General features: G+C 43.9%; 1 protein-coding gene across 2 annotated transcripts in view; it reads right to left on the minus strand.

Annotated features, from left to right (window-relative positions):
- Positions 1–17,497, minus strand: part of CMTM7 (CKLF like MARVEL transmembrane domain containing 7) — a 72,851-nt gene that overhangs the window by 16,102 nt on the left and 39,252 nt on the right. For both annotated transcript variants that reach the window (XM_038570611.1, XM_038570610.1), the window contains exons 2-3: positions 7,844–8,014; positions 528–626 (exon numbers count right to left, since the gene is read on the minus strand). In XM_038570611.1, coding sequence (XP_038426539.1) covers positions 528–626; positions 7,844–8,014 — 270 coding nt within the window. The remainder of the gene's footprint in view (positions 1–527; positions 627–7,843; positions 8,015–17,497) is intronic.

A 17,497-nucleotide genomic window follows, 5' to 3' on the forward strand; every position in this document is an offset into this window, starting at 1 on the left:
AGGCTATCAGATGAATCAGTTTTCACCTTTGAAAGGTTTAGGAGTGTTGTCTCCTGGCCTGAATACCGTTGTAAATCAGGACCAGCAAAGCTAAGACCCATGACAGGTATCACTAACTGATCATGTGCTCAGATCCCCGGACCTCAGATCATGGATCCCCGGACTCAAAAGAGGCCTCGGGATCTTTGCCTGCATAGCACAGAGGCAGCCACCAACAAATGGCATGTATAAAGGGACATGTGCATTCACACCGACGGCCCCTGGTGTAAGGAGTGGCTGTTTGAGAAAGGGCTGGGCCTCTGGAGCCCTCTGAGAGTGCCAGGAGCCTTGACCATCCACCTGTGGAGACCCTGTGCTGTAGGCCCAAGTTCAGCTCTCTGGAGACTGCTGTTGGCTGGATCAAGGTGGGTACTGATAGGCACTTTTCTGGAAAAGGCAGGCCTCAGGAAACAATCCCCTTGACGCCCGTCAGAAGAAAATGTGCTAGAAGTGAATTCATTCATGAAGGTTCCCCAGACCATCCTCACCGCTCCAGCTACTAGTCCACTCTGGCTGTAACTCTTGGAGGCTGCCACAATGGAGGCGATTAGGAGGAGCAGGGTACCGATTAAATAATGCAGAAGTTCCTGGGGACAAAAACAGAAAAGCAAAGCAGTGAGTCAGGAGGTCCGCTCCTGGTTCTCAGAGGCAACCAGGCACAGAAGAGAGGAACAGAGGGGAAGGGAGCTACCCCGCAAGACAGAAGAGGAGCTGGGCAGGCAGCCAGAGAGGCAACAAAGAGAAAGGACACTTGTCATGTGAGGAGAGACATCCACTAAGGACCGCTCCACTCCTGAGGGCAATTTGTAGACAGTATTCTGACCTCCGGCCAAAGCTACTGAAAAGCAAACAGCTTCTCACAACTCCCAGGCTGAAGAGTTTAAAGGAAGCTCCAGTTCTGAGAAGCAAAGCCCCTGAAAGACATGTGTGTCTCTCTTACTTCTGCTTCAGAGAAAGTTCTAGGTTAAGTGTGCTGGCTTTGGTGGCTGCCTAGAGTTCCTGCTCACTCTGTGAACCGTTTTTGGTGTGGACCTGAGGTGCTGGCCCTGTCAGAGCTGGAGTCAGAGCTTAGAGTGAGGTCAGGGGCCTTCTGTGAAGTCCATGTGGAGGTGGGGGGAACTGACTCTCTGGCACCTAATAAGCCTCTTAGATTTGTCCTCATTCATCTTCCCTCAGGCCACACTCTGCCCAGACCACACTCTGCTGAGGCATTTGCTTGCAGGGCAGCCTCACCTGGCTTCCATGATCTCCACCCCATTCACCCTCCAGGCTTAAAATGGCATCTCTGCAGGCCCTGAATGAGGCTGAACTTCTGTCAGCAGCAGGGTAAGGCTTCCACCTCATTTTTCTTCCTCCCCATTAAACACCAGATCAGAGGAGAACTGGCGCTTAGGGACAGGAGAGTACTCTCTCTGGATGCAGAGTGTATTCATTTTTAGTTGTCTTCAATGAGAATTTAGAAATTAGTCCTTCGTGAAGTAAGTTCTGCCCACCGGGGCAGGCACCTATTAAATTTTGGAAAAGCATTCCACTTTTAAGCTGCAGCTCTTCTGAAAACTGTGCAAAATCAAAGACCCCAATTTCTCCTTTAGTGACTAGAAAGGAATATCAGAAGGTAGACCACAGAGATTTTGACTGAAGAGCAGATTAGTAACTGAAGTTCCCTACCTCCAAGATTCTCACCCTCGAAGAAAGGAATATGACAAGGGATAGAGAAAATGGACTTGAGAGAGTCCTAAATGGAAAGTGCCTCGAGAGTACCCCACCAATAATGTGGGGCTGGGCTTACACCTCCAACAGGCACTCTGCTCTCTACCCACCCCCATTCCTGCCCCAGCCTTTATCTCTCCTTTTCACGTTCATTATCAGCATCATATCAGAGGAACTTGTTCGCAGAAGTAGAAAGGTGCTATAACTTGGAAAGGGGCCAAAAGAAATGTCTCTCAAAATAACAAAATGGGTAATGACAATAAATGTGAATACTTAAACAATCCAATCAAGAAGCAGAGGTTGTCAGACTAGATTAAAACAAAACAAAACAAAACAAAACAAAACCGGGCAGCCCGGGTGGCTCAGTGGATTGGCGCGCCGCCTTCGGCCCAGGGCCTGATCCTGGGGACCAGGGATCCAGTCCCACAACGGGCTCCCTGCATGGAGCCTGCTTCTCCCTCTGCCTGTGTCTCTGTGTCTCTGCCTCTCTCTCTCTGTGTGTCTCTCATGAATAAATAAATAAAATCTTAAAAAAAAAAACAAAACGGGTGCCTCGGTTGCTCAGTTGCTTAAGCATTTGACTCGGTTTCAGTTTGGATCTTGATCTCAGGGTTGTGAGTTCAAGCCCCATGTTGGGCCCTAGTATGGAGCCTACTTTAACAAAAATCCAACTATATGCTGTCTATTGAAAAAACACGTTATATTCAAAGATACAAATTGATTAAAAGTAGAAAAAGAAAAAGATACGTCATTTAAACAGCAACCAAAAGAAAACTGAAGTGGATATACCAGTATCCGACAACACAGATGTTAAAACAAAAAAAATGTTACCAGAGATAAAGAGGAACATTTTATAATGATGAAAACATCAGTCCATCAGGAAGCAAGAATATAAACATGTATCCACCTAATAGCAAAGCAACAAAATACAAGAAGTGAAAACTCAAACGAATGAAGGGAGAAATAGGTAATTCAAAAATAATAAACAGTTGGAGGCTTCAATACCCCACTTTCAATAATGTGTAGAACAACTAGGGAGGAGACCAACAGGAAATAGAAGACTCAATACTATAAGAAAACTAGACATAACAGACATCTATAAAACACTCTACCCAACAACAGAATATACATTCTTCTAAAATGCACATAAAATATTTTCCAGGAGACACTCATATGTTAAACTATAAAACAAACCTCAGCTGAGTGAAGTAAGTCAGTCGGAGAAGGACAAACATTATATGTTCTCATTCATTTGGGGAATATAAATAATAGTGAAAGGGAATATAAGGGAAGGGAGAAGAAATGTGTGGGAAATATCAGAAAGGGAGACAGAACGTAAAGACTGCTAACTCTGGGAAACGAACTAGGGGTGGTAGAAGGGGAGGAGGGCGGGGGGTGGGAGTGAATGGGTGACGGGCACTGGGGGTTATTCTGTATGTTAGTAAATTGAACACCAATAAAAAATAAAAAAAAAAAAATAAAAAAAACCTCAATAAATGTGAAGGACCAAAATAATATAAAGTATGTTCTTCAACTCCAACAGAATAGGATTAGAAAGCAATAGCAGAAAGAATTTTAGGAAACCCACAAATATGTAGAAATTAACACATTCCTAATTAATGGGTCAATCAAAGGCAGAATCACAAAGTAAATTAGAGAGTACTTGGAGATGAGTGAAAATGAAGATATAATATACTAAAATTATGGGATGTAACTAAAGCAGTGCTCAGAAAGAAATTTACAGACGCACATATCTAAATTAAAAAGGAAGAAAGAGTTCAAATTAATAGCCTAATCTTCACCTTAAGACACTGGAAAAAGAAGAGCAAACTAAACCTAAATCAAGGAAAAAGAAGGAAAAAAAGATTGAAGCAGAAATTAATGACACAGGGAACAGAAGAACAATAGGAAAAATTAATGAAACCAACACTGGTTCTTTAAAAAGACCAACAAAATAGTCAAACCTTTAGCTAGACTGATAAAAAAGAAGAGAGAGAGAAAAGATGACCAGATTCAAATGAACAGAATCAGAAATGAAAAACGGGACATCACTATGGATCTTATAGAAGTAAAAAAGATTTTAAAGGAATACCATGAACAATTATATGCCAGTGAATTAGAAAACTTAGATGAAATGGACGTATTTCTGTAAAGACATACCACTGAAAATGACTCAGGCAGAAAAATACAATCAGAACAGATCTATAACAAGTTTGAGTTACTAATAAGTTACCCACAGTAAAAACCCAGGCTCAGATGCCTTCATTGCAAAATTATACCAAACATTTAAAGAATTAACACCAATTCTTCACGAACTCTTCTAAAAAATTTAAGAGGTGGTAACACTTCCCAAATTACTCTATGAGATCAGTATTACCCTGATAACAAAACCAGACAAAGATGTCACAAGAAAACTACAGACCAGTATCTCTTATAAGTACAAATATAAAAATTCTCAACAATATACGAGCAAACCAAATCCAGCTACATAAAAACTGAAAGATATATCATGACCAAACAGAATTTATCCCAGGGATGCAAATGTTAGTTCCACATATGAAAATCAATATAATACACCATATTAATAGATTATTAAGGGAAAAACTCACATGACTATCTCAATTATCTCAGATAAAAAGCATTTGACAAAATCTAACACCTTTTTATGACAAAAACATTCAACAGAGTAGGACCAGAAATTAACTTCTTCAATCTGATAAATGGCTTCGACAAAAACCCACAGCTAACACCACATTTAATGATGAAAGATCAGGAAAAAGATAATGATGTGTGGTCTTGCCACTTCAATATTCAACTAATTTCTTACAATAAGAAAATGAAATAAAAGGCATCCTGGCTGGAAAGGAATATAAAACTATCTCTATTCATAGATGGCATAATCTTGTATACAAGTTCCTAAGGAAGAGCACCCGGGTGGCTCAGTGGTTGAGTGTTTCCCTTTGGCTTACGTCGTGATCCCAGGATCCTGGAATGAGTCCTGCAGCGGGCTCCCTGCAGGGAGCCTGCTTCTCCCTCTGCCTATGTCTCTGCCTTTCTCATAAATAAATAAATAAATAAAGTCTTTCAAAAGAAAAATTAAATCCTAAAGAATTCATTAATGATCTGTTAGATCTAAAATGAATTCACAAAAAAAACTAAGTAAATAAATAAAATGAGTTTAGCAGATTAAGGATACAAGATCAATATGCAAAAATCTCCTGTATTTCTATCTACTTGCAATGAACACTCCCAAAACAAAATTAAGAAAATTATTACATTTGAAATATCATCAAAAAGAGTGAGATACTTCAGAACAAATTTAAGCTCCCCTCTACAAAAAAAGCACAAAACTTACACTCTGGAAACTATAAAACATTGTCGAAATAAATTAAAGTTCTAAATAGGGATCCCTGTGTGGCACAGCGGTTTGGCGCCTGCCTTTGGCCCAGGGCACGATCCTGGAGACCCGAGATCGAATCCCACGTCGGGCTCCCGGTGCATGGAGTCTGCTTCTCCCTCTGCCTGTGTCTCTGCCTCTCTCTCTCTCTTTCTCTCTCTCTCTATCTCTGTGTGACTATCATAAAAAAAAAAAAAAATTAAAAAAAAAAGTTCTAAATAAGTGGGAAAGCCCTTCATCGTCCTTGGCCACAAGACTTAATATGGTTAAGATGGCAGTACTCTCCAAATTGATCTATAGATGTTTGTATTAGATTCCCAGCTGACTTCTTTGTAGAAACTAAAAAGCTGATTCTAAAATTCATATGGAAGTGCAAAAATCCAAAACAATCCTGAAAAAAATTCCTAATTTCAAAACTGGCTACAAATCTACAGCAATCAAGACAATGTGGTAAGATCAATGCAATTGAGAGTCCAGATATTAACCCATGTGTTTATGGGCAACTAATTTTCAGCAAGGATGCCAAGACAATTCAATGAGGAAAGAATGGTCTTCCCAACAGATGGTGCTGCGACAACTGGATATTTACATGCAAAAGAATGAAGTTGCATCCTTACCTCACACTAGATGCAAAAATAAATTCAAAATAGTCTGGATTTCTAAGTGTAAGAGCTGAAACTGTGAAACTCCTTAGAAGAAAACATAGAGGCAAACCTTCATGATCTTGGATTTGGTAATGGCTTTTACACCAAAAACACTTTTTTATACCAAAAAAAGAAAAGTAGTTAAATTACATCTCCTCAAAATTAAAAACTTGTGTTTTTTCTTTTTTTTAAGATTTTATTTATTGATTGATGAGAGACACAGAGAGAGAGAGAAAGAGGCAGAGAGAGAAGCAGGCTCCATGCAGGGAGCCTGATGTGGGACTCAATCCCGGGTCTCCAGGATCACGCCCCTGGCTGAAGGTGGCGCTAAACCTCTGAGCCACCGGGGCTGCCCAAAAACTTGTGCTTTAACGAACACTATCAAGAAAGTGGAAACCACCAACAGGATGGGAGAAAATATTTGCCAATCATGTATCTGGTAAGGGGCTTGTAACTAAAATATACAAAGGATTCTGAGAATTGAGTAATAAAATTACAACCTAATCCAAAAATGGGCAAAGAGTCTGAATAGACTTTTCTCTAAAGAAAATAGAGAATGGCCAAAAAGCTCATCAAAAGACGACTGACATCAATGGTCATCAGAGAAATGAGATACCACTCCATACTCACTAGATAGACTAAGATCATAAAGTCAGAAAATAATGAGTGTTGAGAAGGATGTGGAGACACTGGAACCCATATACACTGCCAATGGGAATGTAAACTGGGGCAGCCATTTTGGAAAAAAATCTGGCAGTTCTTCGAACAATGAAACATAGCTACCATGGGACCCCCCTAATTCCATTCTCAGGTATATTCTCAAGCAAAATGAAAACCTGTCCACACCAAAAAACTGTACATGAGTGTTCAGAGCAGCATCATTCATAATAGCCAAAAGATGGAAACAACCCAAATGTCCATCAATGATGAAGACCATCAATGATGAAGACCATCAATGATGAACGAATAAACGAAACATGGTTTATCCTTTCAATGGACTATCACTTGGTTATTAAAAAAAAATGAAGGACCTGACCCATGCTATGACACAGATAAACCAGCTCATAAACCATGAAAGCACTCTGCTAAGTCAAAGAAACCAGTCATAGGAGACCACACATTTGATTCCATTTACAGGAAATATCTAGAATGGAAAATCCACAAGACAGGAAGTAGATTAGCGGTTGTTTTCAGGCTGGAGAGGATGAAAGGTGGGAGGTAATAGGTAAAGGAGATGGGGTTTCTTTTTGAGGTCTAAAATCAACTGTGGTAAAAAAAATAAAAAATAAAAAATAAAAAATAAAAAATAAAAAAAAATAAAATAAAAAAATAAAAATAAAATAAAATAAACTGGTGATTTTCGCATCACTCTGGGAATATAGTAAAATCCATTAAATTGTACACTTTATTTTTTATTTTATTTTATTTTTTATTTATCTATGATAGTCACACAGAGAGAGAGAGAGAGAGAGAGAGAGGCAGAGACACAGGCAGAGGGAGAAGCAGGCTCCATGTACCGGGAGCCCGACGTGGGACTCGATCCCGGGTCTCCAGGATCGCACCCTGGGCCAAAGGCAGGCGCCAAACCGCTGCACCACCCAGGGATCCCGAATTGTACACTTTAAATGGGCAATTGTATGGCTTGTGAATTATATGTCAATCGACCTTTGAAATAAATAAAAGTGGGAAGAAAAAAATCCTGGAAACTTCTGAAATCTTTTCTCAGACCCTGCCACTCCCTTTTAGATGACAGGTCTCATCACAACAGTATAGATACCCATCACCTTGATCAGCTTCCTCCTCCCACCTCATACACACACTGTCCATTTTCTGTCCCTTGGGAAAACACCCACACAGCTTTCTTGTTGCCAGAAGATGAGCTTTAGAACCCAGCAGGACATAAGCAGCAAGACGCAGCTCAGGGCTGCAGCAGGAAGAGATGCTGAAGGAGGAGAGGACTATGGGGGAGGAGCAGATGAGGAGGACTCTGTCGTGGCTCAGCGCCCTGGCTCATGTGCTGACTTCTGCGTGCCCACCCAGGCCACCCTCTTACCGACAGGGGCCAGCTGATGCAGGTGAGCATGCGGTAGAGGCGGAAGAGGTGCACCAGGTAAAAGACGAGGATCATTATCAAGTTGCAAATGGTGACCACTTCAAAGTAGCTGTAGGCATAGCTGGTCCACATAGAACGATTCACGCAGATGAAGGCGATCAGCAGAGTGATCTAGGACAGAAATACAGAGACATCAGGCAAAGGCCAACCCATGACGGATCCCCAGAGAACAAACGACCAAGAAAACTGAGGAACTGGGGCACCTGGGTGGCTCAGTAGTTGAGCATCTGCCTTCCGCTCAGGGTGTGATCCCAGGGTCCTGGGATCCAGTCCCACATCAGGCTCCCCACAGGGAACCTGCTTCTCCCTGTATGTCTCTGCCTCTCTCTCTGTGCCTCTCATGAATAAATAAATAAAATCTTTAAAAAGAAAACCGAAGAACTGCTGCATTCCAGGTGATTTCCTCACAAACTGGCCGCAAGGCTGGAAAAGTGCAATTTCCCATTGCGTCAGCTTTTAAAACACACATGAGTTGTAAAAGCTATGGACCGGCAGCCAGTGGCTTTGTCCTCTGAAGTGTGTTGTGCCAGCAGGATGGCTCCTCAGAGAGGGGGCAGGAATGCAGGAGAATAACCAAGCAGAATCATTCCATTTATTTACTTATTAGGTTGAACTGTAAAAAGTAGCTAACAGTTGACGGTTTTTTTGACCCACAAAGATGGCAACTCTTATGTTCACAACTTCCCAGCTGGCAGACAGTAAGTTGCCATTTACTGATGCCTCATGTGCATGATCTCCTTGAGGCCTCACAGAAATCTGGAGAGGCCATCACCTCTATATTCACATTGGGAAACTGAGGTACACCAGTTCAATAATTAGTCCAAGGCTACCAGCTCATAGCAATGGAGGTGGGATTCTATACCCAAGTCTATCTGACTCCTAGGTCTGTTACTCCATGTCAGGTGCAGTTTTGCCTTCCAAGAATGTTAGCCCTCATCAGAGACAAGCTGAGGAAGGTGGGTATGTTATGAAATATTTAGGAATCCTGGTTATACAAGGCGGTGCTTGCTCACCACTAGGTGGTAGAGCTCGCTAAGCATATTGCTGCAAACGAACCAATGTAGAGGATTAATAAACTAATGATCTATTAATGAATTAAGAGTTCAGGTAAAGGGATTCCCTGGGTGGCTCAGCAGTTTAGCGCCTGCCTTTGGCCCAGGGCGTGATCCTGGGGTCCCAGGATCGAGTCCCGCATCGGGCTCCCGGCATAGAGACTGCTTCTCCCTCTGCCTGTGTCTCTGCCTCTCTCTCTCTCTCTCTCTCTGTCTATCATGAATAAATAAATAAAGTCTTTTTTTAAAAAAAAGAGTTCAAGTAAATTATTAGCAACATATCAATACCTTGGGAGAGCAGACTGGAAGAGGAGAGAGAAGATTCTGAGTTTTTGTGAAAGCCACTCAAAAAGAATAAAATCTTATTCGCTCCACATAGGGAACAAACCACGAACACACAGGTGTGAAATATCTGTGAAAGCTTAGGATCTATTTTAAAAGTACAACTATTTTAGGACAAAGATGATTTTTTACTGCTTCTTTCCTATAGAACAGTGAACAAAGGCTGTGTGTGTGTGTGTGTGAGAGAGAGAGAGAGAGAGAGAGAGAGAGAGAGAGAGAGAGAGAGGTTTTGTGTCCTATGGGACACTTGGCTATGTCTGGTTGGGTCATCACCACTATGGGAGGGTGCTGTGGACATTCAGTGGTTAGAGGTCAGGGGTGCCACTGAACACCTCACAAACCACAGGATGGCCCCCACAACAAACTATCTGATCTCAAATGTGGCCTATATTACTGTGCTGTCATGGAGAAACCTGCTGCAGAGAATGTGAGTCCATAGCGAGCATTAAATCACAAAATGGATCTAACACTGGTTAAAGAGGTCAGTGTGAGGGGCACCTGGATGGCTCAGCAGTTGAGCGTCTGCCTTTGGCTCAGGCCATGATCCTGGGGTCCTGGGATCAAGTCCCACATTGGGCTCCCCACAAAGGAACCTGCTTCTCCCTCTGCTTGTGTCTCTTATGAATAAATAAAATCTTAAAATTAAATAAAATAGAGTAAAATATAATACGATACAATAAAAAAGGGGTCAGTGTGAAAAATGCTCTGATTTCTCAAGCCCTTCATTCCTAGCAGTCCTTCAAACTCTTCAGAACAGGCACAAGGGCTAGAAGAGAACCTGGCATGAAGATGAAGGCTGGCATGAGGAGTGCTCTGCTTGCCAAACCCAAGAGGCAGAGTGACTCTGACACAAAGGGACCCTTGACATTTGCATATTCCCCTTTGCTAATGAGCAACATGAGTATTTTCATTTTTTCAGTTCCTCTCAAGCCAGTCAGCCTTGGTAATAGAATGATTCATGCCTTGAGGTTGCTTTAAAGCTCCGAGGGGGAGCTTTGCTTCACTCTGGACAGTGCACGGTCGCCAGGGCTTTGCTGATTCGGAGTCCCCACAGGCAGGCTTCAGGTCTATGGGTCTCCCCACCTCGCGGGGACCCCTTCCGCATTGGGGCACCAAGACCTGCCTTACAATGCAGAGCATTCAGGATTATGCAATGCCACACCTAGGAGGACAAGCAAATCTGTGCCTAATTTAATGCAAACATTAGAATAATTTGTACGATTCTTCATCTGTGACAGAGTCACCTCTTTCTCATGGTGACACAGAGGTTGTGGGAGTTCCCCACTGAACAAAAGGGTCCCTTGCAGGTCTTCCCCTCTGAGCTGCCAGGGCTGAGGACCTTGCAGCAGGAAGTATGTTACTGTTTTACCACAAACCATCTCAGACCTCTCTGGGAAAACATTCTTGTGAAATAAGACTTCCTGAATTCTGTTCAATTGGCCTAAGGCTGCCTATCACGTGCTCTTCTTCCAGGAATCCCACTTTTGGAAACTCTCATTTAGACTACAGATGGTATATCCTAATGCATGCAACTAAAAGCTTCCTTTTTGTCCAATCATTCATTCATTCTTACTTTACATGGCCAGCATCTTAGGCAGCACACTTAAAACAAAACAAAACAAATTTAATTAACAAACTTTTCAGAACTCTTCTAAGGCCAGCAGGTAACCTCTACAAATGCTGGAGACCCCTGACTCATCTAGATCAATACTCTGGGGACAGCTGGAAGGGTGAAGCCAAAGGATGAGCAAGCAAGACCACCGTGGAGAAAAGGCCCTGAGGTATTGATTCTCTCAGGCCCCAACCACAGCCTCCTCAGATCTCTTCTTGTTTCCGTTAGAAAAGCAAATCAAAAACACAGCAGAATTCAGACACACTGCAGGAGTTCTGACTTCAGGGCTGAGTGAGGAAGGCTGAGAGGTTTCTGAAGAACTAAATGTGATACTATCCAAAGGACTAACTTGTTTCTCGGGATGCCCTCTAGCTCCCCTCATAAAGATTTGTTCTTTTACATTTATAGAACTGCTATGAAAGTTGCAAATAAAATATCTAACACGAGCATCCAGGCATTTAAAAGTAATGTTGTAAGCATCCTCCATGCAAAGCCAGGGTCTCACACGCCAGCTGTGTCGCTGCTCAGAATCACTGGAATCATCTCAGATTGAAGTCACCCTCTTTCTCCCTCAAACTGTGTCGTTTCTGACTTCATTCTATCAGAATTCTTACCAGAGAGAAGGGATGGTTTTTGTGAAAGCAGCAGTGGGTTTAAATCTCACAGAGGAAGAGGAAGCAGGCTGACATCACCTGAGAGATACAGATCTACCCCACCTCCCACCAAAACTCTGCAACTGAAACATCCTGGTCTTTACAGCCAGGTGCCGGGTTCTCAGCCTGGGTGGGTGTCCCTCAGGGAAGAAATCACCTGCTGCCTGCAGTCTGTGCCCTGGAACATTCCTGCAAAGCAGGCTTGATCTTCCCATGTCCTGCCATGTCTGGTCTGCTGAGCATGCCTGCGTCTAGCTGAAGATGGCACCAGATACCTTACGTTTCAAGAACCCCGGGCTGGATGCAGGCAGGTCACCCAACCCCACCGTCTCGTGTTTTTTTTGCGGGTTTTTTTTTTTTTTTTTGTGGTTTTTTTTTTTTCTTATCCTGACCTTGGAATAATGTTTCAGTGAGGGAGACAGGTAGGAGAAAGAGAAGTAGCTGATGAAAGCCAACATCAAAAGGTCTCAGACCCAACTCTAAGAGGCTTTTCTGGAAAAGCCCAGGAGATGAAAGCCAGGCTTGTTCAAAGAGTCAGGATGGGGTGAGTCCGTGATTCCAAAGTGTGCTTGTAGATGCTTAAGTGACTTTGCTTGGTTGTGGGCAGGCAGGAAGAGGAATTTGATATGCTTCTAACTTCGGCTGAATTCTGCCCTGGGGTGGGAGGAAATTTACCCCCACCTCCCTGTTAAAGCCTCCACTGCTCATCACCACCGAACAGCCCTTGTGGAACCTCATGAACACCCACGTACGAGAGAACTCTCACCTGGCTTACTTCCTCTGGGTCCCCGTCTCGCTCACCAATAGCAGACTTTTGGGACAGGCTCCTTCCCCACCCTTCTAAGCCCCAGCACACACTTTTGTTCTGTATCCAAAAATAAAAATGCCACCGAAAGCACAAGGGAGGGGGAATAATCTAAAATACATTAAGTCAGGGATCCTCAGGGATACGTCTGGAGCAGCCCGCTAATTAACGCACTGGTTTCTGAATCTAACCATGCAGCAAAGTACCTGCAGCTTATTAAAAACTGAATATGCTTGTCCATGCTGGGACTATTTCTGGAAGGACACATAAGAAACTGGTTGCCTCTGGGGAGAACTGATTATTTAGCGGTTTTTCAAATTTGCTAGTTTCTTTTCTTGTATTATAAAAAAATCACATATGAAGCTGTAAAAAAGCATTTTTTTTTTTTTAACGACACATCTTGTAGATCTTTTATGGCACAGATTTACCCTTTTCTTTGAATTGGCTTTGATTTTATTTGACCTAATGTTTCTCAATTGCAGCGCTACTGACATTTGGGGCTGCGTAGTTTTTTTGGTGGGGGCTGTCCCGTAGGATGGTTAGCAGCATCCTGGTCTCCACCCACGAGATGTCAGTAGCAGCTCCCTAGGTAGGATAACCAAAACTGCCACCAGATGTTAGCAATGGTCCCAGGGGGTGGACGGGGGCAAAACTGCCTCTGGTCAAGAACCACTACCTTAAACAATCTTTTACTGATGGGCATTCGTCACATTCCCAGATTGTTATTAATACAAACCACCCTGCAAAAGAATATTTTTAGGTCGGTTAAGCAACTTGCTCAATATCACACAGCCAGGCAGAGGAGCCAGCTGGGCCCCTGGCATGCTGCTCCGTGCTACTTTGCCTACAGGACAGGTTTGGTTCTCATCACAGCCCTTGTCCCAGCTCCTGGCCTCTGTTTTCAGCAGAATCCTTTGTCCGACCCCCTGCAAGCAAGCTCCAAGTGCTGCTTGGGACTCTGCCTGACTGAAGGAAAGTCCTGCTCTGCCTCAGTTTCCCTCCTGCTGGAAACAGGGCTCTGGGACTCCAACTCAGAAGTGGCCCATTAGAAATGGTGTTTCAGTCAGGTCTCCTGCTTAGATCAAAATTATCAACACTTGTTCATGATAGAAAATTAATTCATGCAACTATATAAGAAAATAAAAATCACCTATCACCCTGTTTCTCAGAGATAACCGCCACCCCTGGCCTTTTGAAGTGTTTCTTTCTACATAATTATGTTTAAAGCACAAATGTATTCCTTTTCAAAGATCGGCTCATACTGTATATATACCACTTTGTCGGTTTTTAAAAAAATCTTATTTGAGACAGAGAGCAGGAGGGCGGGTAGCAGAGGGAAAGGGAGAAGCAGACTCCCCGCTGAGCAGGAAGCCTGATGCGGGGCTCAATCCCAGGACCCCGAGATCATGACCTCATGACCGGAGCCAATGGCAGATGCATAACTGACTGAGCCACCCAGGTGCCCCTATATACTGCTTTCTAAAAAGATAATGATTTTATCATTTGTAGGTGCTACTTTTCAATTATCCTGCTTCAGAGGCCTTTGCATTGTCTAGCAAGCAGTTTATTTTTACCTATTTCTTATTATTATTTGTGGCTGTCACCCCATGAGTAAGCCCAATGATGATGTAGGTTTTAGTCACTATTCACCTGTTTCCCCACGGCCAGGAGCTCTGAATGGTAGCTGGGTTCTCCATGGATATTTGGTGGATACTCGAATGAACAAATGGCTGAGTACAATTTGCGATCTTTCTGTGTTCCAGACACTGTGGGGGAGCCCCATTCCCACTCACCCAGGCCTGGGAGGGGAGTGAGATGGATGGGGAAGGAGAAGGCAAAAGCATCACTCTGGAGAGGTCCCACCTTTACCTGTGGGGTGAGACCAGGACATTCACTCTTCTCCTGTGCAGCCTGAAACGAGTAGGGGCTTTAAAACCAGAAGCAAGGGGTCATCAGGAGCTGTGTAAAATATGCACGCACAGGTTCCAGTGTAGATGATGCCAGAGCGATGCTTTGGTTTAGGACAAGCTGACCTATAGTAAGTTCATATCCTAGTTGAGGGTGCCCCCATCCACTGTATTCCTCAGTGTGCACACAGCTGACCTCTGGGCACAGAGGTGGGGGCCACGTCTAATTCTTGGGTGCAGCCCCCCAAGTGCACAGGCCTTTGATGGTGAACTTAGATCTTAGATAACCCCGGGGTGAAGCTGGGTTCCCCACAGCACTCCTAGGGTAAAAGTGGCTGGCAGGAGGGGTGTGGCCTCTTTTCTGTAACCACTTCCCCTTGGGCTCTCCAGGGCTTACAGTAAGGCAGCACTGAATGTAGGGCTTTGCTTTTAGGCATAAGCAGAAGAGGAGCTGCCTGAGCAGATGCCACCACGACAAGCAAATAGGATGCCCGGCAATTTAGACACACACGGAAGTATTTATGGAGGAATTAAAGCATCATAGAAGGTCTGCCTCACAATAATATGGGAGCAAATGGGCAGAAGGGATCTTTTGAGGGTGATGGAAATATCATAAAATTGGATTATGGTAGTGGCCGCACAACTGTCTATTCTCTAAAAAAATCATTGAATTGCACTTGTAAAACCAGAAGCTTTTATGGTATGTACATTACACCTCATGAAAGCTGTTAAAGAATAATATGGGGGGATTGAATGGGTAGGGATACAGTCCCAGGAGGACTGGCCATGAATTGCTAATTGTTTCTGAGGGCTGAGGGCATCCTCGAGCAATTATTATGCTATTCTCTCTCCTTTTGTAGATGTTTGAAATTTTCCCCAATAAAGTTAAAAAGCTCAGGTCATGATCCGGGGATCCTGGGATCAGGATCCTGGGATGGAGTCTTGCATCGGGCTCCAGGTGAGGAGCCTGCTTCTCCCTCTGCCTATGTCTCTGCCTCTCTCTCTCTGTGTCTCTCATGAATAAGTAAATAAAATCTTTTTAAAAAAAGTTAAAAATACGATGTCCAATAAGATCAGGGAAATAACTAATAATGAAGGGTGGGAGGGGGAAGGAATTGAAATATGCAGTCATCGCTGTTATATAAAGGCACAAATGGGGAGTTAGGGAGTTGTTATTTTTATCTTTAAAACTATAAAGCAATATTTCCAGTTTATGAGCAATTCTGGCAGCGTGATGCCATGGGGCTTCATCCAAGAGTAGACAACGGTTTTTGGTTTCTTCAGATAACTGAATAAAAGTGTAAGAGTTCACATTCCAACCATAGGCAGACCAAGTGATAAGGTTCTGCACCCACAGATGTCACCAGCCCAAGTACCAGAGTATAGAGTGCCTGAGGCAAGCGAGCACACTGGGTTGGAACAGGGCCTGGGTGGGGACTAGGTAGGCCCCAGGTGGGTCCCAGGTAGGTCCCAGGGGGGGGAAGCCTCCAGCTTTCCACAGTTCTTGGTACAAGGTGGGCTGCACACAGCACACCTTCTGCCAAGAATACAAAGAACATTCTGGAGCACTGTTTTTCCAGGATTGATTGGAAAAACAGCCAAGCTGCTTTGATCAACATGGTAGTGGGGTGGGGAAGGCATACCCAAGAAAGACCTTGAGATGACTGGAAATGCATGGTGTGATTTTATTTATTTATTTATTTATTTATTTATTTATTTATTTATTTATTTATTTATTTAAAGATTTATTTATTTAAAGATTTATTTATTTATTCATTCAGAGAGAGCGAGAGAGAGGCAGAGACACAGGCAGAGGGAGAAGCAGGCTCCATGCAGGGAGCCCGATGTGGGACTTGATCCCGGGTCTCCAGGATCACATCCCGGGCTGCAAGCGGCGCTAAACCGCTGCGCCACCGTGGCTGCCCCATGGTGTGATTTTAAAAGCCAAAGATCCTTAGCGAGCAGAAAAAGAAGCAAAAAGCTGACACTAAGAGGAGACTCATTCCTTCCCAAGCAAAGTAGCTGCCCCATAACACCTCAGCTTGATTCTTTTTAAACCTTTCCTCTGCTTGAATCTTACCAACACCTTTGGCTTCTAGACACTTGCTCTCTAAAAGCTAAGCAGACTCCTAAACCTTTTCCCGATTGACAGTTCTCTGAACTCCGGTTTGTTTATTCTTGCTTCTTCTCTAGGAGGCACCTTTACCTGGTCAGGACTGAGATAAGGAAATAAAGGGAAAACTCAAGGCAGGGCAGGTGCTCCAGGGCAGCCAGACGTAAGGCCACAGTTAGTAAACCACCCACTCAGGTCATGGCGCTTGCTGTAAGGACACGGGGAGTCACTCCAGCACCTCTCAGAACAGGCCTCGGGAGGAGCTGGTGGGCATCTGTCACTGCTCAGGGCACAGCCTACAAGGTGGGTATCTTTCTCTCTAGTCTGGGCCACTTGCTCCAGGACCGAGCCCCTCTCAGATCACACTCTCCACAGGGAGCACCCCTATTCACCGGTCACCACCCAGAACCAGGCCACCACACAGGCCCCGGATCTCCCTTAAGTCCTCTTGACAATGCAGTCTCTGCTTCTGCCAGTTGGATCCAGGGTCAGGTGATGCCACATACAGGCTTCTAGAACAGCAATGTCCAACAGGATTTTCTGTGATGATGAAAACATTCTCTACCTGTGCTGTTCAGTAGCATGGTAGGCAGTGGTCATGAGTAGCCATGGAGCACTGGAAACGTGGCTGGTGAGAAGTGCCTGGGGGGTGCAGTGGGTTAAGCAACCAACTTCTTGGTTTCGGTTCACGCCATGATCTCAGGGTCATGGGATCCAGCTCTGCGTGGGTTCCACGCTCAGTATGGAGTCTGCCTGAGACTCTCACTCCGTCTCCCTCTCCCCCTCCCTACTGTTCTTTCTGTCTCGACTAAATTTTTAAAAACTTAAAAAAAAAAAAAAGATGGGGATCCCTGGGTGGCTCAGCGGTTTAGCGCCTGCCTTTGGCCCAGGGCGCGATCCTGGAATCCCGGGATCGAGTCCCACGTCGGGCTCCCTGCATGGAGCCTGCTTCTCCTTCCTCCTGTGTCTCTGCCTCTCTCTCTCTCTCTGTGACTATCATAAGTAAATAAATAAAAAATTAAAAAAAAAAAGAATAAATAAATAAATCTTTGAAAGAAAGAAAAAAGAAAGAAAGAAAGAAAGAAATGTGGCTGAGGAATTGAATTCTTA

Source organism: Canis lupus, chromosome 23, assembly GCF_011100685.1.
Source record: "Canis lupus familiaris isolate Mischka breed German Shepherd chromosome 23, alternate assembly UU_Cfam_GSD_1.0, whole genome shotgun sequence".
NCBI classification, from domain to species: Eukaryota; Metazoa; Chordata; class Mammalia; order Carnivora; family Canidae; genus Canis; species Canis lupus.